Here is a 24,808-nt window from a genome sequence, read left to right as displayed (position 1 = left end):
AAACTAAACTCTGAACACCATCAGCCAGGAATCGATCCCACGTACTTCTGCATACCAAGCCATCACCTTTCCAGTAGACCATGCTCGAATATTAAAGATGAGTGGAAAATAGGGAGCTAATTGAAACCTCACATTGAAATGCAATGTTTTTTTCTAATGCGTTAAAAACATTGCATATCTGCAGGATAAAAACTTTGCATACTTACATGTGAAAAACATTGCATACTTACCACTTTTCGAAAATGGTTGACTTGCGTAAGTAAGCCTTTAACTAAACGTATAGATTGTCGAATCGAACAAAATGGACCTTATGCAAGCAAAATTGTTACTTGGGTATGCTCCCTTTGCTTATACGCGAAATACCTCAAACAGAAAAAAACATTGTAGCTAGTTTTGTTGGCGATACCGCAAAACGTTTAACGAATCGTACTGTAACTTAACTTTGCTAGATTAGTTTAACCTCAAGTTAGTACTAGTACTAGTACTAGTAAGACACACTCAAAAATGGTGGTATCGTAAAGGCCTTTTAGGAACACCTAATACCTACATTCAAATAAGTATGTTTTATGATATTCTAAGTTTTTTGTTTGATTATATTGGTAGCTTGATACTTCAAAAATTGCCTCCTAGGCTACCACACTTAAAAATCCAATCCTGAAAATCAGATGAACATTAAAGGGACATACGTTATATGTAATGTGTAGGTCCTGAGATATAGTATTTCATGCACGTGTACTTTCAATCCGAATGTCATGTGCTCAGCTCATTCTGGGACTATTTTTCTTATAAAACTTATGCTTTTAGAGATGAACGCAAAACGAACCAAAAAAGAAACATGAGAGTTTGTATAATTTTCTCTCTACCTACATCAAACTGAACATTCAATATGTAGGATAGGATTGTAGGTAGGTAGGTATAGAGGAACGATGAGATATACCTTTGCGGAGATGGTATGGAGATTATATTTATATATGAAATTTATATTGAAATTTACACTTCAGTAAATTGCGTTATGTATAAATGGTACTTGAATATTTACATCACATATACATACTCTACACACTCACAAACCTATATACAAATATGTATCTAGGTTGTTTTTGCTATCCTTGCTTTCAACTGGACAGCTTCATAATTTATTTACATAATAAAACTGAAGAAATGACTACCTTTGGCAAAGTACCTACATATATTTTTGGATGCATGTATACATAGATGGTACATCACGTGCCCGAAAGGATGTGTTACTTCTAGATACAAGGAGATATGTTTCCATAGAATTGATTTATACTGCTTTGATGATGATTTAATAATTAATTTGTCGACACTTTACCCAGAGTAAATATAAACATCATTAATAAATAATAAGAAACAAAAAAGAGAACATGATTTCAAGAAAATTGAAAAAAAAAAAATACTTTTAGCTGAATAATATTGAATTTCATTTTCTTCAAAATATAGGTATGTATACCTATCTCAATAATTACATATGTCATAGGTAAGGATATTGAGGAGTAAGCTGAACAAAAATTGTTTTTTTTTTTTGAGCATTTAACATTTTTAACTAACTTATGTGTGAAGGTTGCATTTTTTGGTAGTTTGTTAATATATTAAAAACTTATCCGTTTCCAAAAAAAATATGCTGTACAAAATGAAGAATTGAATTTTCAACACAAAAATCAGAAATTGCAAAGAACCCTGCAATCATGGTCCTGTAAGTGTCAAACTCTGTTCCCTGATGTCAATTTGACGAGCATACAAAATTTTTTTAGGAAAATTTTAAAGGACCCCGCACATTTTGTATGGGAAGTGGCCCTTGGTGAAATTGTCTGAAATTTTAGTATGTTGTTCTCTTGAAGCTCTTGATCAAAAGTTGATGTGGACAAAAAGTCGAAAAATGGACAGTTTTTAAAATAATGGATTTTTTCCGATGACTATCTCAAACCTTTTAAAAGGGATCGTAACTCTCGATATTGTGTTTTGAGCTATTTTTTAGTGGAATCCATAGGTTTTAAGGGTTGCTGAAACCGAATCCGAAGTCCATTTCGACCTATCACTTCAGGTTTTCAATATAGCCTCAAAAAATGTTACAGCCTCAAAAAAAATTCTGTTTTGATCTGGGAATGCGACAGTGCTAAATATATGTTTTTCGGGTCGCTAAAACCAGATTCAAAGTTTATTTTGCGCTATCACGTCAGGTTTTCGGATAACATCAAAAAAGAAACTAACATCTTTTTTGAGGTTATCTGGAAAACCTGACGCTGATGATAGGGCAAAATAGACTTTGAATCAGGTTTCAGCGATCTGAAAAACATATAATAATAATAAACACACTCCCAGATCAAACAAAAAAAAAATTTTGAGGCTGTAACACTTTTTGAGGTTATCTTGAAAACCTGAAGTGATAGGCCGAAATGGACTTCGGATTCGGTTTCAGCGACCCTTAAAACCTATGGATTCCACTAAAAAATAGCCTAAAAACACAATATAGAGAGTTACTATTACTTTTAAAAGGTTTGAGATAGTCATCGAAAAAAAACCGTTATTTTCAAAACTGTCCATTTTTCGACTTTCTGTCCATATCAACTTTTGATCAAGGGCTTCAAGAGAATAACATACTAACATTTCAGACAATTTCACCGAGGGCCGCTTCCCATACAAAATGTGCGGGGTCCTTTATTGGGAAACTGAAACCTGAATGAGTATTCGATTTCGATGTTTTAATCAAAACCAACATTTCGATGATGGGGAAGTAAAAAAAAATATTTTTTGTCAAAATGTCTCTCGGTCTGAGGCCTATTTTATATAAACTACATAAGCGAACTTAAAAGTCAGTAAATGAATCCGATTGAACCTCGTAAAATACTTGTTAAATCTAAATAGTGAAAGTGTTTAAGTGTTTAATGCAATGGGGACACAGTGAAAAATCTATCCAGTAAAGAGCTCGATGAAAGTTCGATTTCTGTACTTGCTAAAGGTATGAATTTTGCACCTACACCATTAAATATCCCTCCTGAATCTATAATAGGAAGTGTAGAAGAATGTTTACGGAGAAATAAAATAGATAGACTAACATCTGAAACCATTAGGCAGGATGTTTCCGTTTTAATTCGAAAAGCAAAACCTATTAAATCGAACATAACAAAGAAAGAAATGAATTCTCTTAAAAAACTCAGTGCAGATAAGGATATAATTATTCTTCCAGCTGATAAGGGTAATTGTACTGTGGTCTTGGACACAGATGATTATCACTCCAAAATAACTAACCTTATTAATGATAGCTCAACGTACAAACAAGTGAGTTATGATCCAACTGCTAGAGTTTTAAGAAAAGTTAGACAAAAATTGGCGGAGTGTAAATCTATAATAACTAAAGCTAATATCATACCTTCTTGCCCACAACCACCAAAATTATATGGTCTACCGAAAATCCATTAAACGGATGTTCCTTTAAGGCCAATAGTTAGCCAAATAGACTCACCGTCTTATCTCATAGCAAAAGAACTAGCTATTCGACTCAATCCTCTGATCGAAAATTGTACTTCCTCAGTGAAAAACTCCCAACATTTCATATCCATTATAAAAGATATTCACTTGAGAGAAAATGAAGTTATGGTCAGTTTTGATGTAACATCATTGTTTACTAATGTTCCGATAATAGAATGTATTGAAGTTATAAAGTCACAATTATCTACCTCAGATGACGACTCCAAATTATTGGAACTTCTTCATTTATGCCTCACATCAGGCTATTTTCTATACAAAGAAAAATTCTATTTACAAATAGATGGGGTTGCAATGGGTTCTCCAGTTGCTCTAATAATTGCAGATATCTGGATGCAATATTTTGAAATGAAGGCCCTAGAAACTTCTCTAATAAAACCGGTTATTTGGAAGAGATATGTTGACGATACATTTTGTATCCTCAACAAAAATGATGTGGATACATTTCTTAACCACTTAAACTCTGTACACTCAAAAATACAATTCACCATGGAAATTGAAGAAAACAACACTTTAGCGTTCTTAGATGTTAAAGTTATTAAAAATCAAGATGGAACATTAGGACACAATGTGTACAGAAAGAACACTCATACTGATAGGTATCTGCATGCTGCATCTCATCATCATCCAGCCAACTTCAATTATGTTGTGTCTGCTCTTATTAACAGGGCACATGCTATTTGTGACCAAAACCATCTCCAAGATGAGTTTAAAAGGGTAGATGCAGCTTTAATAAAAAATGGTTACAGTTTTAAGCAACGCTCTTGGAAACCAAAAACAAAACCCACTCAAGATATCCACAATGAAAATAAAAAACGGGCCTTTCTTCCATATAGAAAAGGCGTCTCTGAAGGGATTGAAAGGATCTTGTCTATTTATGGGATAAAGTCGATTTTCAAACCACCAGCAAAAATACGACAAATCTTAAGGTCACCAAAAGATAAAGTACCCCTACAAAACCCAGGAGTATACTCTGTTCCTTGTAGCTGCGGCTCGGAATATATTGGAGAGACCAAACGTTCCATATCGACACGCTTAAATGAACATATAAAAGCAATTCAGAAGAATGAAGTAACAAAATCCGCCATTTGTGAACATTTAGCGTACAATACTGATCACTTCATAAGATTTGATCAAGCAAAATCCATTTCAACGGAAAGGTTTTATGTGCCTAGATTGGTTCGTGAGGCAATTGAAATTAAAAAGTGCAACAATTTCAACAGAGACCAAAGTTTTAATTTATCCGGAGCATGGGATCCACTTATCAACGAACTAAAAAAGAAAAAACAACAACAGAAAAGCAAAAATCAAAACAATGCACCATCTGATGTGATTAGCTTTGCTTGCACAGAAGCTTACTCACAACAACAACAATTAATGCAGTCCCAACAAGAACCATCATCGGAACTGCAAGCACCAACAACATCAACACAAAATACCAACCGGTACAATCTTTGTGTAAGAAGAAAATAAAATAAGAAAAGCTTAAAAAACAACAACAACATCCACCCACAAACCATCAGTCATCTCGTGACCACGATAAGTGCAACCTTATCGAAACGTCGAGCCGTGTCATATTTTTATATGATTTAAAGTTTAATTGTCGCGGTAAGTCCGGAAAATACTTAATTAAAATTTCCATCATTAAAATAAGATTTAGCCAAATTTCTAGCTCATATACTATTTTGAAAATGAAAATTCTATATTTTAACTCATTTTTTCCACCATTTTGGAGCCGACATTTTGAACAACTAAAAAAAAAACTTGCAGCTTTTTCGTATTTTCCATACAAATATCCTTCAGTGTACCAAATTTTATGACTTTTCGTCAAGAAATGGCCGTGCAAATAAATTTTGACGCAAAAAAGCACCAAAGGCACTACTGTGCGGCGGATGGATTTGACTGAAATTTGGTACAGATGATTTTTTTTTTTTTAATTTCAAAGATTCGTGTTTGTTTTTTTTAATTCCTCACTGAGAACAATATACAATTTTGGACTTATTGCAAATTTCTCGAAAACTCTTAACAACCAAATCGAGAAATGACTAGTATTAGCCTATTAACATTTTCGATTCTGTAGAAGAAAAAAAAAACGTAACATATTGCCAAAAATTCAAAAAATGTATAAAAAATAACCGATTTTTTCAGCTCAAAATTTTTAAATAATAATAAAATACGAGGTTGGAGCCTTCGTTATAACTTCTTTATGATTTAAAAGAAAAAGTGCATGTGACCGAGAGACGTGCATATTTATTTTCCTCAAGGTTGTCAAGGGCACCATTATTGACATATATTATTGTTTAAATATTTAATTGTTTCTAACCCTAGATCTTGCTATGAAAACATAAAAAAGTTGATAATAAATTTATAGCCTCTTTGCTAACTCTTAAAGGTTAGTCTGTTTAAGAAAAAAAAAGGTTAACGGCTAACAAGCAATTTACAAAAGGGGTTTTCTGCATAACAACATCTAGAATTTCTGAATGAGCAAATAAGAAATACAGAACTGAATAAATCAACATAACTTTATCCCAACTTATATACCTTACTCTGTATGTGAATGTAAACTGAAATGGACTGCAGCAAACCAAAACTTCTTATTAATCATTCATAACGCAGTATATTCCAAAGGCCAAAACACACTCTAATGGAAGGTATGACTTGTCTAGTGCATAGTCCTAGTCATATCGTTTTTGCATAATATGCATAAGAAACAATTACCCAGGAAAGATAAACAATGCTCTCTAGAGTTAGTCTCAAAATATTATTCTAACCTTGTGCCATTAAAAAAGATTCACCTGCAACCTTAGCTTACAACTACCCTACAATAGGTTTATACCCTTACCTACCTATACGCCCTAAACAAATATTTTCTATCTACTTTATATTCTTGCCATATTATAGTTGTATAGTAGTTTCTATAGTCCGTGTTCCAACTAATTCTGGATATTATCGACCGTTTGTGATATCTGTAGCAACGTTTACACTTTGAGTACCATGAAATTGTACATCTGCATATAAAATCGTGGTTGCACAGTGTCGGTTTTGCTCTATTGGTTGCAAAATCCTGTATACAGTTTATGCCACATCCCTTCAACCACTGCATCCGATAATAACAATTTTCCAATAAAGATATAATTTATTTCATTTAAGATTCTTATCATAACTGCAGAACCAGAACGACACAAAAAAAAAAAGAATGAACCACAACACCAACAACCCTAAATTAACTCCTAATGACATTATAGAGGTATTTTTGGAAAACCCCTTTTCCACAAAGTTATAAGATAGGCAAGAAGGCAGGGCATAGGACTGTGCGGTGTTCCCTCACGTTGAAACTACATAAACATTATATAATATTCAACCGTTTTGCTCAAAATACTTTCTTTTTTTTTGTGGGGTTTATATAAACTCAACACCCACGAAGCTGGAACAGTGTAAAACTGTCGCCTATTTATTAACCTATAAAAGGATATTCGCAATTTTGCATGTCATTCGCAATAAAATTATGCAATTATGTACTAACTAAAGTGCAGTAAGTTGCAGCGCAACACAGTTTGCTGTGCAACTGCTACTGCTGCTGCTGGCTGCATGCACCGCACCCGACCGACAAATAATGCGATGGCACAGACCAACACGCTAAGTTTTATTAGCGATGCTATTGTTGACAGCAGAACGGAAACAGGGGAGAATTTAGGTTGTTTTGAATTTAAAGGCGATTTTTAATGAGATTTTCTATTCAACTGGACGGAGAAATAAGTTTTCAAAAAATAGGTTATAGTAAGGTTATAGTCACCGAAAAATGTTATTTGAAGTGAGGTCAAAATCCTTTTTTCAGAGAAATTTTTTCATTCAAAAACTTCTCATAGGTATAATGCGGATTTTTTAACGGTATTTTCTCTCAAAAGTCATAAGTTGTTCAAATCAAAGTGTGAGACATAAATTGTTGGTATTTTGTTCTTCATTTTAACAGAAATTGTTTTTTTGTAATGTGACAGAAACAAAAAAAAAAGAGGAATTTTTCGGCCTTTTTTGGAAATTTCACATGGTTGCCATCCTAGGTTGCCAGGTCTCAGAAGGCAGAAAAAAAGTTTTGGGGTCACAGTTCTGTAAGTGCCAAAATTCTGTATTCAATTTTATGGAATTTTAAAATTTTTCAAACTCAAAAACAATTTATTTTCAAATTCTTTTAACTTAAAATTCTCAAAATGGTAAAAGAAAAATTGTTTCGATTGTGAAAAAAAGTACACCTTGTGTATCATTACAACGTTTTTAAGAGAAGAATTCTTAGTTTACAGAATTCAGAATAACAAAAAGTCAAATAATAAAAAAAAAAAACCGAATTATGTTCATTATGAATCTCTGGTTCAGCCATATACAATGTTTTAGAATATAGAATAAAGATCCGTTTCCAAAAGTTCTGTAAATTTCAAAATCAAAAATTCTGTCTTCCCAAATTCCCTAAACCAATAATTCTGTACTTCAAAATATTTAATTCAAAAAAAAAACTGCACACTTTTTTTCTTTCATTACCAGGAAGTTTTTTCTGATATGTACCATTAAAACATTTTTTGGAACAGAATTCTGAATTTACAAAGTTTTAGAACACAAAATAAACCCCCTTTTTGTTGAGGTCAAAATTCTGTAAGTGCCAAAAGTGTTTTTCCAAAATTTTGTATACCATAACAAAAAAAAAATATGTATAACATTTTACAATTCTTTAAATCCAAAATACTTTCTTTTTTTTATCTTGGAAACCATATTTTTTTTTCATTTCATTTAAAATTCAGTTTTCCAAATTTGTGTAAATGGGAAAAGAAAAATTGTTTTAAATATGAACAAAAGTGTGCACTTAACCAAACTTTGAAGCAGGTTCAAGAGATTGTGAAGTTAAAAGACAGCTTAGCAAATAGTAATTTTAAAAATATATTAATTACTTAATACGTAATAATAAAAATTCAGATGTCAATAGCAAACAAAAATTATTCTTTAAAATCACTTAAGTTGGATTCTTGCTTCTTCAAAACTTGTCTCTTCATCGAAAATATTATATTGATAAAGAAAATTATATAAAAAAAAAATTATGTTTTCATAAAATTCGAGTACTCTTCATACAAAGTCATTTTAATTTGATCAATTTTAAAAAAATAAATTTGTTTTGTTGAGTACACGAGTTGAGTGAAAACAACAAAAAGTTGCAAAATTAAAGACAAAAAAAAAAAAAAAAAACACTTTTGCTAAATATTTGCCTAAAATATTTTTAATGAAATTTTGAACTTCAAAAAACTGTTTTTTTTTTTTAAAGAAAGTGCTTTTTGTTTTTATTAAAATAAATTACAAAACCATTCTTTTTTGACAATCATGCACTGATAACTTACAAACAATGTTTTTTTTTTTCTTATTAAAAGTTGTTTTTTTTTTCTTTTATTATAAGAAGTTTCGTGAAAGAGGGTGATTTGTTATAATTTTTGTTTTTTACTTTTTTTTATTAAAATATTTTTTAATTTAATTTATTATTAATTTTTTTTCAATTAAAATTGATGCGGCTTTAAAGTTTTTTAAAGAAAGCCCCACCTTACAAAGCAAATTTGAAAAGAAAAATAACTTGAACATCAAATTTGAATTATTTTTTTTCAAAGTTTTGACTTTGAAATTTTATTTCACAAAAAGTATATCCGAAAACTACTAAAATCGAAAAACATTTGAAAGAATGCAAAATAAGCTTTCAAAAAAGCTATTGCACAGTATTCTAGGTCTTTTTGTTGGTTTTATGTATTTTTCTTTTAATTTAATGTTAAATTTTCAGAAAATTGCCCCTCCCACCGGAACGAGGGGTAATACAGCCCCCTTCCAGTACAATTTTTTTCTTAGATCAAACTAAAGAACTATTTCTTAAAATAAAGTTCACTTTTTATACAAACAAACATAATTCAAAAATATAGGTTTTTTCAAATGTATTAATGTTTTGTCCCCTTACTTAATTTCCTGGAGAAAATAAATATTTTAATGGAAAAAATTTCATAAATTTCAAGAAAACTGCTAACTTTAGTTACAAAACCAAATAAAAGTGACAAAAAATGTCTTATTATTAGTAGAAGTAATTAATATCACAAATCGATCTATTCTGCCCCACTGTGAGGCGTGCCGGGGCCCCCGGGGCAAGATTAAATTTAGGGTTCCTATTTCTCTCTTGAAATTAAATCAAGGTTAATTATGCTAGTTTATATTTCTTATTTCAAAAACGAGTACGCTTCTTCTCCGTTACCGTTTTTAACTGTAAATAATTTGGCTACGTTAAATTAATTTTTCGTGAAATTTCTAGAACATCAACTTTATCATGACGTAGGGCTGTAAAAGTAACGACAAAACGAGTACCCGTATGTATACTAGACTGGGCCAAAAAAATAATATATATTTTTTTTTTGAAAGTTACTTCGAAAATCTTGTTCAGGATGATGAAAAAAAAATTTTGTGAAAATTTGAGCCGTTAAAAAAAATTTTAAGAGGTCTATCATGGGTGTTTTTTATTTTTATACATGATATGATGTTTTACAACAGAACTGCTAGACGATCAAAGTAAAAAAAATTTCTGTTCATTTTTTCTTATATAAAATTAAATTTCCTACAAAAAAGATCTAGTTAAAAATTTTCGTCAGACGAGCCGTATTCGAGTAATTAAGCTTTTTAAATCGAAGTGTTTTTTCAATTTGACTGTTTCACTTTGGAATTTTGTGATGAGCAAATAAGTGAATAGAAAAATAAAACCACGACAGATTCTTATAGGAAATTTAATTCTCTACAAAAAAGGTCTTATAGTAATTTTCCCTAAATTGAGCTCTGAAGAAGTTATTCACGATTTAAATCGAAAAAAAATTAAAAAATCAATTTTCAATTTCAAAATTTTCTAATTCGCTGAAAATTCAATATTTTCAAATTAGCAAGATGTTTTCTTGTAGGGACTTAAACGTTCTATAAAAAGTTCCTTGGCAGCAAATTAATTGCTATAACCGTTAAGAAGATATTCGTATCAAAACCAATGCCCACTGATTTCAATAGTTTTCTTATGACAAGTATGCATTGCGATTTGAATACGATTATCTTCTAAACGGTTAAAGCAATGAATTTGCTGCCAAGGAACTTTTTATAGAACGTTTAAGTCCCTACAAGAAAACATCTTGCTAATTTGAAAATATTGAATTTTCAGTGAATTAGAAAATTTTGAAATTGAAAATTGATTTTTTAATTTTTTAAAATCGTGAATAACTTCTTCAGAGCTCAATTTAGGGAAAATTACTATAAGACCTTTTTTGTAGAGAATTAAATTTCCTATAAGAATCTGTCGTGGTTTTATTTTTCTATTCACTTATTTGCTCATCACAAAATTCCAAAGTGAAACAGTCAAATTGAAAAAACACTTCGATTTAAAAAGCTTAATTACTCGAATACGGCTCGTCTGACGAAAATTTTTAACTAGATCTTTTTTGTAGGAAATTTAATTTTATATAAGAAAAAATGAACAGAAATTTTTTTTACTTTGATCGTCTAGCAGTTCTGTTGTAAAACATCATATCATGTATAAAAATAAAAAACACCCATGATAGACCTCTTGAAATTTTTTTTAACGGCTCAAATTTTCACCAAATTTTTTTTTCATCATCCTGAACAAGATTTTCGAAGTAACTTTCAAAAAAAAAATATTTTATTTTTTTGGCCCAGTCTAATGTATACGTTACTTTTGATACTAGTACCCGCATCAATAATATCGTTACTCGTTACTTTCGTATGTTTCGCATTTTTCGTATATTTCTTATATTTCGTATGTTTCGTGTGTTTCGCATATTTCTTTACTTTCGTTACTTTCGCATGCCTCGTATGTTTCGTATACATTTCGTATATTTCATGTATTTGATATGTTTCGTATGTTTGGTATTTTAAGTATAAGTATAATTTGCATAATCTAAGCTTCATTTTAAAGCCATAAACATTAATTTAAGTTGCTTCGTTCTCATGTTATAATAGTTTGAAGGTAGCTATACTGATTTTTTTTTTCGATTTTTTTCGATTTTTTTTTTAATCAAACGTGGAAACTTTTTTTGATTTTTTTTCTAAATTTTCGACCAAACTTTGGTAATTTTTTGTTTATATTCGTTCCGTAATCTTATCACAATTAGAGACCTTAATTTCAAAAACACATAGCGCAGATTTCGGAATATTAACACTTCAAAACGAGTAACGATACTGTTTAGAAAGTAACGTTTCGTTACTCGTTACTGAAGCAAATACCAGCATTTTAGTAACGAATACATACGATTTGCTGCAGCTCTAATCATGAGTCCTTAAGACCCACCAAGTTTCAAGAAAAAAGATTGCTTCTTCAATGAGATAAACTGGAAACAAACGTCAATATGTCCTCTCCGTTACTTTGGAATGGCCGGATAAGAAAATTTTAGTCCATTAAGGTTATGCTTGTTGGTAGGTATGGAATTTCGTATATGTACAGTGATAACCAACATACCCATTTTTAGTGAATAGTACACAAATCAGGAACAAAAAATTAAGTAATTCTGCCATACTTGTCACAATGATAATACCCTAAGGCAAAGAATTGGGTTTAAATTTTGCTATAGTTCATTATTTGGAGTTTAATATGGTCACCGTAGTTATAGACTACGTATTTTTTTCTGATATTGTGAATTTGTCAGGTTGGCAATTTATAAACTACAAAATCTGAGCGAAACCACTATTTTAGTATTTTACAGTTCTGGGGTCCTTTCTATGAAATAAATCACCAAATCCGCCCATGCTAAAGCATTTACCACTAACCGAAATAGGGCTCACCGAAGCTTTCACCACGAAAACTATACCTATATTTATATGAATGTAGGTTGTTACCTGTATATTATAGGTTAGGTATAGATATATCTATATCCTATATAGTATAGATCCTGGGTTCTCTAAGTGAGGGAAAATAGAAAAGTAATAATAATTGGAAAGCTATGGTATCCTGCACGTTTAGTTGTGCATGCAACCGCAAGGCACCGTGACTGAGTGGCAATAGTGGATGGTGGGTGGGGTATGGCAGGAGGGGTCTGACCGAGAGAATACCAACCAGCCTTTGGATCGACGTGTTTTTGTTGATGTTGGTTAGGTAGGCGAATACAGCGATGGTGATGATGATAACCACGCTTGTGTTGAATTTTCTTTTTTATTAACTTTTTCTTCATTGTAGAGTTTTCCTCCTGAGTCTTGGGCTTGACTCCTATGACATCGACGTGGCATTCAATGTTCTTTATCAGTAGATATAACCTACCTAACTATATAGTGATTTTCGTGAAACTTTCTTCCTTTTAGCCTATATACCTACATTTATAGAACTCTTATAGAAGTTCAACTAATTTTACCGCTGTGCTCTTAGCATAATAAAAGATGTCAAATGCTGCGATTTTAATGGCAACTTGTTAGGTCAAATTAGATTCTTGTTTTTTTTTTTTTTTTTATTCTTTTTCTAATAACAATTTACTTTTAATGACAATGGGGGTACAATTAGAGTTTCAATTGGATGTTCTTGTTGTCCACATAAGAGTTGTTATTACATTAAGGAATGCAATTTGTGCAAGAGAATATGAAAAAAAGCAAAGCAAAGAAAAGAAAATGAACTTTGCCTTTTGGCCACAAAATCACAAATGGTTCAAGAAAACATTTTAAACTTTGACCTTAATTTATTATTTTCACTGGAGTGATGCCAAATGAAAATTTTCTTTCTTTTTACTATGATGACATCGGTTCAATGATAGGGTTTTTAATTCTCTTTTGTGTTCATTTTTGTTAGCTTTATGCAATTCAAATTGCTTTAAAAAAAGGATATAAAAAAAGGTTGTTTGTATTTAATGTAGGTATGAATGCAAGGATTTGGTTTTTGTTATTATCCTGCCTTTGTTGCTTCATACACTCTGGTGTTAAAAATTAGCGAAACGGTGAAGAAAGAGATTTTTTTTTAATGTTTTGGGATAAAAGTCATGAAGACCAAAATGAGTGAAATTTGGTCAATTTGTGACTAGGTGTACTTCCCGGTTGTTCTAAATACTTCAAGAATAGTCCTTAATGAACTGTTATTTATTCTATAGGTTTTTGAATTGGATATTTATTTGGTTTCATGCACTTTTGAACTTCCTGCTTTCCCATGGTGTTTGTAGATGCATTTCGTCCCGCTTTAGGTCATGCATATTTAGTTTTGGGATATTCAATTCAATTTCCATAGATTTTTGGACAAAATTCAAACGTAAACTGTGTAGATACCTACAACCAAATTGAGTCTAATTAATAGTGCTATGTCTTTTACTTGGCTAATTTTATACGTTCAATTTGGAACTATGTATACTATACCTATACATGAACTATATGTATTATGTATTTTGATTGAAAATAACTAAGCAACCAGACCTCGAAGAAACTTTTAGTTTTCAGCTATGAACAGCGCTTAAAGAGACCTTTCTTTGGATGTCTTACTCAATGGATTTGGAGGAAATTTTTGAAAATGAATTTTTTTTAGGCAAGGGGTTAACCTTGATTTTTTCTCGAAAATCCGAAAAAAATAAATTTGTAATTTTTTTGCATAAATAGATAGGCCTGCTCATTGTGAACTCGTATCTGTAAACCAAAACTTGTTTCGAGACTTTGATTCGAAAATATCTGCTTCTGAATGTAAAAAAGAAACTACATAGTTATGAATTCGTAAAAAATATGTGGAGACAACATGATACCTATATACGATGATAGAAAATGCGAAGAAAGTCGGTCTCGATAATCCGTGGGTTCGTTTGTCTGTCAGGATGTTTATCGGCCGATCAAATTCAACCTTTATGGAATGAATTTTTTGTTGACCAAAAATATCCGTCGTACCAGTTAAATATCTACCAATTTTGGAAAAGTTTAACTTTCTCAAAAACAGCTCCTACAATTTTGATTACAAAATTCAAGTATTAGTTTTAAGAAAAGGACTTTCTTTAAATAAAAATGTTTTTCAAAAATCTTTTTTTAAAAATAGATGCCTCCATAAATAAATAAATACCACATAAATATACGAAAAGTTTTAAAAATTTCAAGCAAGCTCGTCATTTTCAAGAAATTATAAATCAAAACCCTAAAAAAAAACTTAAAAATGTCATTACCTAATTCATTTTCGAAATTTCTATTTTATTGATTTTTCATTTTTTAAACAAAAAATATTGTTTTCAGTTAACATAAAATAGTCTTTTAAGAGAAATATTTAATAAAAAAAATAATAAATTTAAAATGTTTTTTCAAAGCCTCTGGCTGTAATTGGCTGCCATAATCTGTAGACCCGATTAGAAAACTATATTTTTTTTTACTATACTAACTCCACATTTTGGTGGGGGAGTCAATTTTATTTAAACGTCCCCTAGGCAAAGGGTCTTGAGAAATTAAAAATCGGTCGAAAGTTCAAGCAAAAAATCCACCTTTTTCTTAAAGAAAATTCGGCCTTGAAAATTGCAAACGCACAAAGGTTATTCTTTGTTTAAGGTGATTTGATGGGTATGGGATTTTTAAAAAGGTAGGTATAAAAGTTTTTTTAGTTGAAAAAGTTATCCTGATTTTTTTTTTGTGGAACACATATTTTTTGTCTTACTTATAAGTACACCTCGGATTTTGCATGTTTGCATATTTTTAAAGGATTCAGATAGTTAAATTCACCGAAAATAAAGTTGAATGCGATATGCATATTTAATTTTTTTTTTTTGCATATTTGCATGAAATGCATATACATAATATAATGCATAATATATGCAAACTATGCAAAAAATATGCAAAATATGCAAAAATTTCCTATGTTAAACAAATCAAAAAATTATATTTAAGTGATTCAGAAGATAATATGCGTTATTATGAATTCCATTCGTATCGGAAATTTGCTATGATTCCCGAAAAAATAATCACGGATGCCGTCCGTAGTCGAAAATTCCATACAAATCATCACCACAAATGTTATTAGTGCATCATTTAGCAGAGCAATTTCCAGAAAATGCCCAAAACTCTACCTAAAGTTTTCGTTATTTTCGAAAAAATTGTTTGAAAATTATTTTAGATTATTAAATCCTTTAATAATTTTAATTTACTACCACAATTCTCTACGAGTTTTCCAATAAAAAGAAGCTCATTTTTCCCAATTTTTTTTTTACAAAATCTCAGAAAATGGTTTAAATTATTCGAGCACTTAATTATTCAAGACTTTTTTTTTGAAAAGTTTGATAATTTTGAGAAAAAAAATTCAAGTTAGCAGAATGTTTGTTCTGTAAGGAAATAGGAAAAATCTTTTTAATACAGTAAAATAAGGAGAAAAAAGGGGTAAATCTCGGAATGAATGTTAGTAGAAATTTTTTTTGCTCAATATCTTCCTTTTGCCATTATATAACATATCTCAAAAGTCTAGAAAAATCTCATCTCCGCTTGTCGCGATTTCAAGGTCAAATCGCGAAATGGAGATTTTCAAAATTAGCAAAAATAGGCTATGGTATTATATACACATATGATACATGATTTCAAGGTATTTTTTAATGCTGATTCCAAAAAATCTAAAATCAAAACAATCTGACGTCTCTGGAAAAAGTTATACCTGTTTTTCATCTGTCAACCCATATTATTATACAAGTTGCAAACTTACTACCGAAAAACCCTTAAAAGTTATGGTAGAGGAACCAAATTTTGCATGAAGGTTTTCATATCCATTATTATTATGAATCAAAAAAAATGCAATGAAAAAAACATTCATATCTATGAAAAATTGGTATTTTTCGAAAAAAGGGGACATTTTGGGATATGCACTAAAAAACATCCTGGTACAATCTTGGAATGAGTGCCAATAGGCTAATTTTTTTGTTTCTATCTTTGTTTGGATATTCTATATCTTATGTCAAAAATCTAAAAAAAATCTCATGTCCGCAAGTCTTAATTTTCCTGGTTTGAAGATAAGGTGCAGATTTTAAAAAATTGAAAAACAACACTTCAGATATTTGTGTCAGATCAACATGAATAAGGTGCATTACTTTTTAGGGATGGTCAGGTTGACTTATTGTGAGTTTTTTTGGAATAAGTGTTAAAAAATACCCTTATCATGTCGCTTATGTTGGTATACATATACAAATTTAAACTTTTCTTGCTAATTCTTTTAAGTCTGCACCTAACTTAGTTTAACCTCCAAAATCAGAACTTGCGGACATGAGATTTTTTTTTAGATTTTTGAGGGTAGTTAAAGAATATCCAAACAAAGATTAAAATGAAAAAAATTAGCCTATTAGCACTTATTCCTAAGATGAATAAGAATCTTTTTAGTGCATATCCTAAAATTTGCCCCTCTATCAAAAAATACCATTATTTCGTAGGTATATATATTTTTTGTAATGGATTGTTTTGATTTTTAATAATGATGGATTATAAAATCTTCATGCAAAATTTGGTTCCTCTACCATAACTTTTAAGGTTTTTTCGGCAGTAAGTTTGCAACTGTTATAATAATATGAGTTGACAGATGAAAAACAGGTATAACTTCTTCCATAGACGTCAGATTGTCTTGATTTTAGATTTTTTGGAATCAGCATTAAAAAATACCTTGAAATCATGTATCATATGTGTATATAATACCATAGCCTATTTTTGCTAATTTTGAAAATCTCCATTTCGCGATTTGACCTTGAAATCGCGACAAGCGGACATGAGATTTTTCTAGACTTTTGAGATATGTTATATAATGGCAAAAGGAAGATATTGAACAAAAAAAATTTCTACTAACATTCATTCCGAGGTTAAACCCTTATTTGACTGGATTATTTGTAGTTAGAAAATTCGTCAGAAAATAGGGTACTTAACAAAAATTAATGCAATAATGTAGTATTCAAAATAATTTCCAATAAAAATGTTTTTTTTTTTTTTCCAAAAATGACAAAAAAAAAGATTTATTATTTTAATTAGTAATTTAAAACTATTATTGTAAAACCTATTTTATACTAACATTTAAAGACATTTTCTTGTTATTGTTAAGTGGTTGAGCACTTAATTTAACTTTAACTTAACTATCAGTTAATTTGACTACAAGATGGAATAACAAACTTATTTTCTGCTCACTTTGCTCTGCTTATTTGAGGGACATGAAGAAAATATTCTTTCGACGTCACAGTCACAGGAAATACAAAAATGGGAGGTTCTATGTATGTATAGTTTGATATTTTCATTTGTGACAGAGGTTCCAGCCCAGACGCAAATCTTCAGCATTGCGATTTAACTTTTTATATCTCAACACAGTGTATTTTCTATAAACAACGTGTTAACATTTGCCTTAAATAAGCACTTATTTTATAAAAATCAATTAAATTTTTCGATGAAATTTTTCATATACTTTGCATATTTTGCATATATTTTGCATATTTTTGGCATATTTTTGTGCATATTTTTTGCATATACATATTTTGCATATTTTCGATATGCATTAAAATTTGTTATATTTGAATGATAAAACGTCTAAATACAAAGTTTGGTACCAATAGGATGTAAAATAAGATATTATGCAAAATCCGAGGTTTACTTATAAGTTATATTGAAGAGTTGACCCTAGAGGTCACAAAAAAAAAAACTTTATGCAAAATCAAAAAGTTTCCACCACTCCCGATAACCTTGTGGATCGAAAAAAACCGTAGTCACAAACTAAAATCAAATTTCTTTCATTTTACTCTTGAGACTCATTTGAAAAACATTACACCTATAACTCTAAAATGATTCTAATTTAATATACCTAAGAACCCACGTTTCATTGTCCACGTCCACACATGTTTATAGACATAAACCACAACTAACCTAAAAAAAAAACCAAACTTAACATACGAATAAATAAATTTTCATTCAGTTTTATACTTTATGACAGCTTACACTTTTATTCCCCTTTTTTTATAACTACTTAATATATTTAAAGCTCCATCAAATTAAATGCTTCATTTATATTAGGTACCTACTTTCTATTTCTATCTCCCTCATTCACTACAACTCCTTATTACACTAAATTTAATGACCTTCCATAGAGAGAAAAAAAAATATTACTACCATTACCCTTTTAGAATTTTAATAGCTTTTTAATACTTCATATATAGCTTCTCGTAAATCCTGCCAAAGATTAATCCAAAAGACTTTCCCTTCGCAAACGGAAGTTGTCCATCATTTTTCATTCATCCACATCACAACACTTAGAACCCAACACCGTCTTCTTTAAGGACACCATGTTGATTGATACAAAAAAAAAAAAATTAAAATCAGTTAAGATTGACGTCCATGAATTATTTAAAAAAAAAAATTCATGTCAATCACGTCATTTAACCCTGATGCATATCTTAAATGTGCACCACCTTCTCAACCATCACTTTAAGGCTTCCCATTTAAGTAGAGTATAGAGACGTATAGAGCAATGGCAAAAATACAACCTTCTTTTTTAAAGGTAAAGAAATATCAACACAGGGAGTCAACAACAACAACAATATAACGAAAAAATCCCGGAAGCTACTTTTTATCGTCTTTTGAATCTTATTTTTCTTTTCTTTTTTTTTTTTAAATAGTACATCACGTCAATGTGCAGCTTAACCAACTTCCACCACTATACCATCTGACGGGTGATGCTCCATAAATCAAGAGAGTAGGTGTTCTAAAGAAGAAGATCGACGCCAGGCGGCAAGGGAGGAAGAAGAGAAGCTCAGAGTTCATCAACATGCGAGAAGGGTTTGCTTAATGGCGTAAATTTCAGGTCATCTTATAGGATCTATAGATTAGATAAGAAACCGAGTAAATTACTCTTCCTCTCTCACACAGATTGAGCCACACATGTGATGGAGCATCAGCTTCAGCATCATTCCCTCCCCATATCTTTTGTTATAATATGTGCGCTCGTATATTTTTCTGCACATCCTGGAAATGTCCTTATTCGGCAAATATCTCGTTTCCATCTTCTCCGCCGCCGGTCATATAGATATGTATAAGTATATGAAACAGGCAAAAATGTATAACAATGGATAACTGTTACAGTTACACACACGACCTAAGTCATTAACCAGACCTAAGGATAATAGTGATGCTGTTGCCATGTCTATAGGACGAGACGCGCGAACAAAATGAAAATTTTTCTCGAAAATCTAAGGAGATGAGAACTTAGTTCTAGTTGTGTGCTGAAAATGCTGCAGAGTGAAAAGTTTCTGGCTCGAAATCGGGATGAGAATATGTAACTGATGCTCTCATCACACATCCCATATCTCTGGGTATAATACTCATTTGGAACAATGAAGACGGCAAGACGTGTTTTTGCTGTATTATTATATTTTTTTTTTTCTTCTTCCTTTTCTTTTTACTAACTGGTGACATGGCATTTCTAAGCAGCATCACAGAGAGACTATAATGGATGAACCAAAACCAAACCAAAACCCAACCAACCCAGAATATCACCATCACCATCATCATCATTGGAGCGTGTATCCTCAGTAATAGACTTCCCGCAAAAGTATTAATGAGCCAAAAGCAAAGTCAATATGGAATTCACAGAGAAAGAAAGAGAGAGAGAGAAACCGAAAGAACCAACATCAACCAAAAAAACGACATGAATAGAGATTTTGTGTAAACAGATCTTTCAGCTTCATTTTTACGACCTTGGAGCTAGAAGCACTGGCCTGGCACACTATGGACCGAAAATATTTAATGTGCTCTTTTCGTATGAAAACATTTATTTTTAGTTGGACATGTTTTTTCCGCTTTTCTCATTTTTTGTTTGTTTTGTTGAAAGAAGAGTCGATATTGGAGATATAGCTAGTATACTAATGTTTGCTTTTATGTGTAGAAAATATATATATGTGACGAAATTTTATGACTATGTTTTATGGTTAAGGACTAGGCGTGATTTAGATGTAAAATAAAAAAAAAATAAGAAAAACATTAAGACTAATGTTTTTATTATAAATATATTTTTATTTAACACTGATTTTTTGGATGAATGTACTCGCTTTGATAACTTAACTCTCCTCAAGAACTTTATATAAAAAAGACTGAGAAAGTTCAACACAAAATAAATACAAATGAAAGGAAAATATCATAAAGGATTAATTTAATTTAAGGAAAAGAAAAGTAGAAAAAACTTTAAAAGTTATACAAGAAAATCCTTTTGAATGTTAAGACCTCCAAACGCAGTTTGCCATTTAATTTCTTTAAAACAAAAAAAAAAAAACATGTTTAGATTTTTTTTAAAATTCGTTGGGGCATTTTTGTTTTTTAATACAAACAAAATTATTTAGTCCATTGAAGGATAAGTTGATAGTTGATACTGAAAAACGGGCTACGAACTTAGATTTACTAACTTTAAATACCCCCTGCTCTTTTTTTTATTTATGATTTAAATCAGAAATCATTTGTATGAAAATAAAAAATAAAAAAATTCACAAAAAAAAAAGAAAAACAGAAGAAATTAAAATAAAATGCACGACTGGGTCGCACGATCTTGCTCTTAGAGTTAAAGTTGCTTAAATTTTTAAGACTTTATATAGAAATTTGGAAAAAAAAAAATAAAATTCGTTTTTTAAAAAAATAAAATAAAATCTGAAATTAAATTGCCCTCCAAAACAAGTATGCAGTTTTGATTGATATATTAAGATGCATTTTTAGAAAAAAAAAATTTCAAAATCGTTAGAGAAGTTTTTAAAAAAAACAAATTTTTTATAAATAATTTTTTGGAAAAAAAGTTTTAAAATAAAATTGGTATGCCATTCTGTAGAAATCACTAATCAACATCTAAAAACAAAATTTCAAAAAAATTCAATCTGCCGTTTTCGAAAATTCAATCAAAATTTTTTTTTAAATCCAAAAATTATTTTTTTCAAAATTTTATTTTTGGCTTATATTTAAATTATATAAATGCTTCTTCACAAAGCAAAGCAGTTTCGGAGATAATCGGATTTGAAAAAAACGGTTTAATGGCAGGTACCGTTAATAATGATTTTCAAACAAAATTTTGTCATTATAAGATAGACCTTAGCTTAAAACTAACATTTGAATTTTTTAAACAAAATCCGGGACCCACTTTTTTGGCATTGTCTACCATCGTAATGTCATGGTTAGGGTTAAAATTGAACAACATTTTTTTTGAGCATTTCTCACTCTTTTGACCGAAATTTCGTTATAACGATTAAAAAAAAAACAAATAAATAATTTTTTATCAAGTATTTTTGTTCCGAAAAAGCCTTTGCCGTTAAATTTTTGAAAATCGGTTATGTTTTACGGATAAAAAAATCTTTTTAGAGCAAAAAAGTATCTTTCTATATAGGTACTCTAAAAGGCTTAATTACAGACCAAATGATGGGTATGAGTATGATTTTATCACCACAAGACCAGATATCACATTACATCGAGTTTAAGCCATAAATTAATAAAATGAACCTTCTGCAATATATAAAAAAAAATGGATTTATAAATGAAAAAAAATAATTTGTCAACAAAATTAAAAATTTTTCATTAAAAAAAATCTTTGATTTTATAAAAAAAATTAGGAAACTCTGACTTCGTGTACCAGCCGAGTTCTTCGACCGATTTAAAAATTTGTTTCGGCCTTTGAAGCTTCCAATATTCTCCAACCCAGTTAACAATGTGGGTTTGATTTTTTAGCACACACGAAATATGAATATGGCCCGCCTCTCTGAATAATGGACCAGTTTTAAGAAATTAAATTGATTTTATATAAAGTCAGAAATCAAGAAAACGGTTGTATGACAGGTACCGAATAATGGTTTAGATTTCAACACTCTTACAAAGTGAGCTGCTGCATTGCTGATATGATCAACAGCCAAGTGGTCATAGGCAATAGAGTGAAAGAAAACATTGTCATTAAATATTTGAAAAAAATTAAGCAGATTTTGACTTTAAAATGGAAAGTATCATATTATAACTGATCTCTTTATTTTTTTTATTATCCCGACTTATGCGATTATTTAATTGTTGCCACAGAATTTAAATTTAAATTGAAATATGTACTCGTTTCCCCCTGAGTTCTTTTAAAAGAACATTTCCTGGAAGTCTATTTCATATATCTAAAACATCTTATTTCAAAAAAAAAAAAAATTTACCTTTAGACGACATTCATTGATTTGTTTTTTCCTTTTTTTTTTTCTTTACCATTTAAAGGAGAGCATACCTTTTATACACTAAATCATAAAAGAAGACTAAACACAATAACAATAAAAATCAATTTGTTCCCAATACTATAGAAATATTTTATCTTCTCTAGCTATTAATATAGTAGATAGGAGAGTTTTACCTTTAGCTATACCTTACCTTAAAAAGAGCATTCTCATTCCTTAAATAATCTCTACACAATAATTCATTTTCTGAAATATTTGCTATTAAGACTATATCCCTCCCCTCAAACCATTCATTGAATAGAAGGAACACCCGCTGTTTGGTCTGTTTTATTCTGTGTTAGTTGTTTTCGCTTCCATTTTATTATCCTTTTTGCTGTTTTTTTTTTTTTATGTGTGAGAGTATAACAACAACTCTTCTCCTTTAAATAGAAATTTGTTTTCAGCAAAATTATAAATTGTGTTATATAAACTACACCTGTTCACCTGGAGAAAACCTGTTGGGGATTAAAGAGGCAAGGACCCACACAGTGCTCTATGCACGGGGGGTAGGGCAAATTTATGATGGCCAAGGAACATGACCTACAATGCTGATGCTGATATAAACAGCCTACCCATTTATTATAAAGCGTAAGGTTATTATTTTTTTTCTTGTAAAAGAGAAGGTATAGAAAAAAAAAATTTCAGATATTTTTCGTTATTTATGTAGCTACCTATATTATGTAAATTTTGGTTCGTTTGTATATTGTTTATGCCTGTGTACGCGGAAAAAGTCAGGTATTTTTAAATTGTGTTTGACATTTTTGCCAAAAATTATTTTATGATGTTCAAACAATTTGATAAAACTACACTAAGAAAACGGATCTGTTCGATAAAAGCCCCAAAGGCGCCAGATTTTATTGCCATAATTTACAGAATTCTGATTTTGTTTCGCTTGTATTTCTTCTTCTTTCTGGTTCTTATTTCTTAAACCTAAATTTTTGTTGTTTTTCTGAGATAGTTCTTTTAAAGTAGGTATTAAACTAGGCATTTAATTAATTGACAAAGAAATTAGAAATTATTTTGTAAAACTTTTTTAACTGTACCTACCTGAAAAACTTTTATTATACTATGGTCTTATGAATCCACCCCTGGCTTACAACACTAAGCAATATTTTATTTACTGCCTATTTCAATCAGTTTTGAAAAAAAAAGACTCTCAAATAATCCGTGAGTTGTTAAGAGAAATAAAATGTACTTCGAATGGGATTTCTTCGTTTATCTCTTTTCACTTGTCTTGCCTTTTTTCTGAATGCAATTTTACTTATTTTCAAAGAAATTTTGTAGGTAAGTCAAATTCAATTGAAGTTTTTTTTTTTCAGCTGTCATGAAAGACAATTTTTTAAAAGCTATTGCTTTCAACTTATATTGAGATAGATGTGAAGATTTAAAATATTAGATTCATCTGCGACTACTAGCATACGAGTTACTATAATTTGTCGAAAAGTGAAAAAAAAACTAAATAATATGAAATAATATGAATATTCTTATTCATGTATGGTGATGCAAGACCATGAAAATAAAAATAGAACAAATATTTCGCATATCAAACACGAACGCTCATTTTATTACCTATATCAAAACCATAAATAAGAACATTTTTTTTAAGTGAAATGTTTTATTGTTTATAGGAATTATACGAGGAATCCCTAAAACAAGGTCCAAGGGAATAATATTTTTAAAAACTAACTAAAAAAATTGGTAACGTATGATATTCTGAAATAATGCTACACTTAAGGCACTTAAGGAATTTTAATTTAATTTTTTAAAAGAAATTAAAATTTAATCGATATTTCATTCTAAAATCTTCAAAGAAATTCAAGAGAATTTGATTTTGCTCGTGTAGTAGATACTGACAAAAAGTACACCATTTAGAAACTCTCATCTCAAAAGTTTTATCCATCAGAACAGAAAAATCGTTCGATGTCAAAATCTGTAAATTTGCAGATTTATTTAAGGTACCTATTAGATTATAAAATTAGGCCTCATTTTAATATTATTGCCCATACCTAATAAAATAGAGGTATTTTTTCAACAAAACAAAATTTAAAAGACCTATTTTGATAGCTTTGCCAAATTGAAATCAAATGTAAGCAAACAAATTTCTA

General features: G+C 30.1%; 2 protein-coding genes across 3 annotated transcripts in view; one reads left to right on the top strand and one right to left on the bottom strand.

Moving 5' to 3' along the window:
• LOC129909845 (zwei Ig domain protein zig-8) overlaps nucleotides 1-24,808 on the bottom strand; it is a 430,837-nt gene that overhangs the window by 299,112 nt on the left and 106,917 nt on the right. The gene's annotated exons all lie outside the window — the stretch shown is intronic.
• On the top strand, nucleotides 3,154-6,493 carry LOC129909544 (uncharacterized). The gene is made up of 4 exons (XM_055986618.1): nucleotides 3,154-3,355; nucleotides 3,587-4,664; nucleotides 4,842-4,949; nucleotides 6,406-6,493. The coding sequence occupies exons 1-4, from the start codon at nucleotides 3,154-3,156 to the stop codon at nucleotides 6,491-6,493; spliced, it is 1,476 nt and encodes a 491-aa protein (XP_055842593.1).

This window comes from Episyrphus balteatus, chromosome 2 (assembly GCF_945859705.1).
Source record: "Episyrphus balteatus chromosome 2, idEpiBalt1.1, whole genome shotgun sequence".
Lineage (NCBI taxonomy): Eukaryota > Metazoa > Arthropoda > Insecta > Diptera > Syrphidae > Episyrphus > Episyrphus balteatus.
Note: the sequence above shows the minus strand (reverse complement) of the source record. Positions and strands in the feature narration are given on the sequence as shown.

Excerpts from the sequence above, each read along its gene's own strand:
- LOC129909544 (XM_055986618.1), top strand. The coding sequence starts at position 3,154 with ATGAATTCTCTTAAAAAACTCAGTGCAGATAAGGATATAATTATTCTT. Across the intron at positions 3,356-3,586 it reads TAGACAAAAATTGGCGGAGT|ATATTCACTTGAGAGAAAAT; the intron begins GTAAATCTATAA and ends CCATTATAAAAG. Across the intron at positions 4,950-6,405 it reads TCAACACAAAATACCAACCG|TTGTATAGTAGTTTCTATAG; the intron begins GTACAATCTTTG and ends GCCATATTATAG.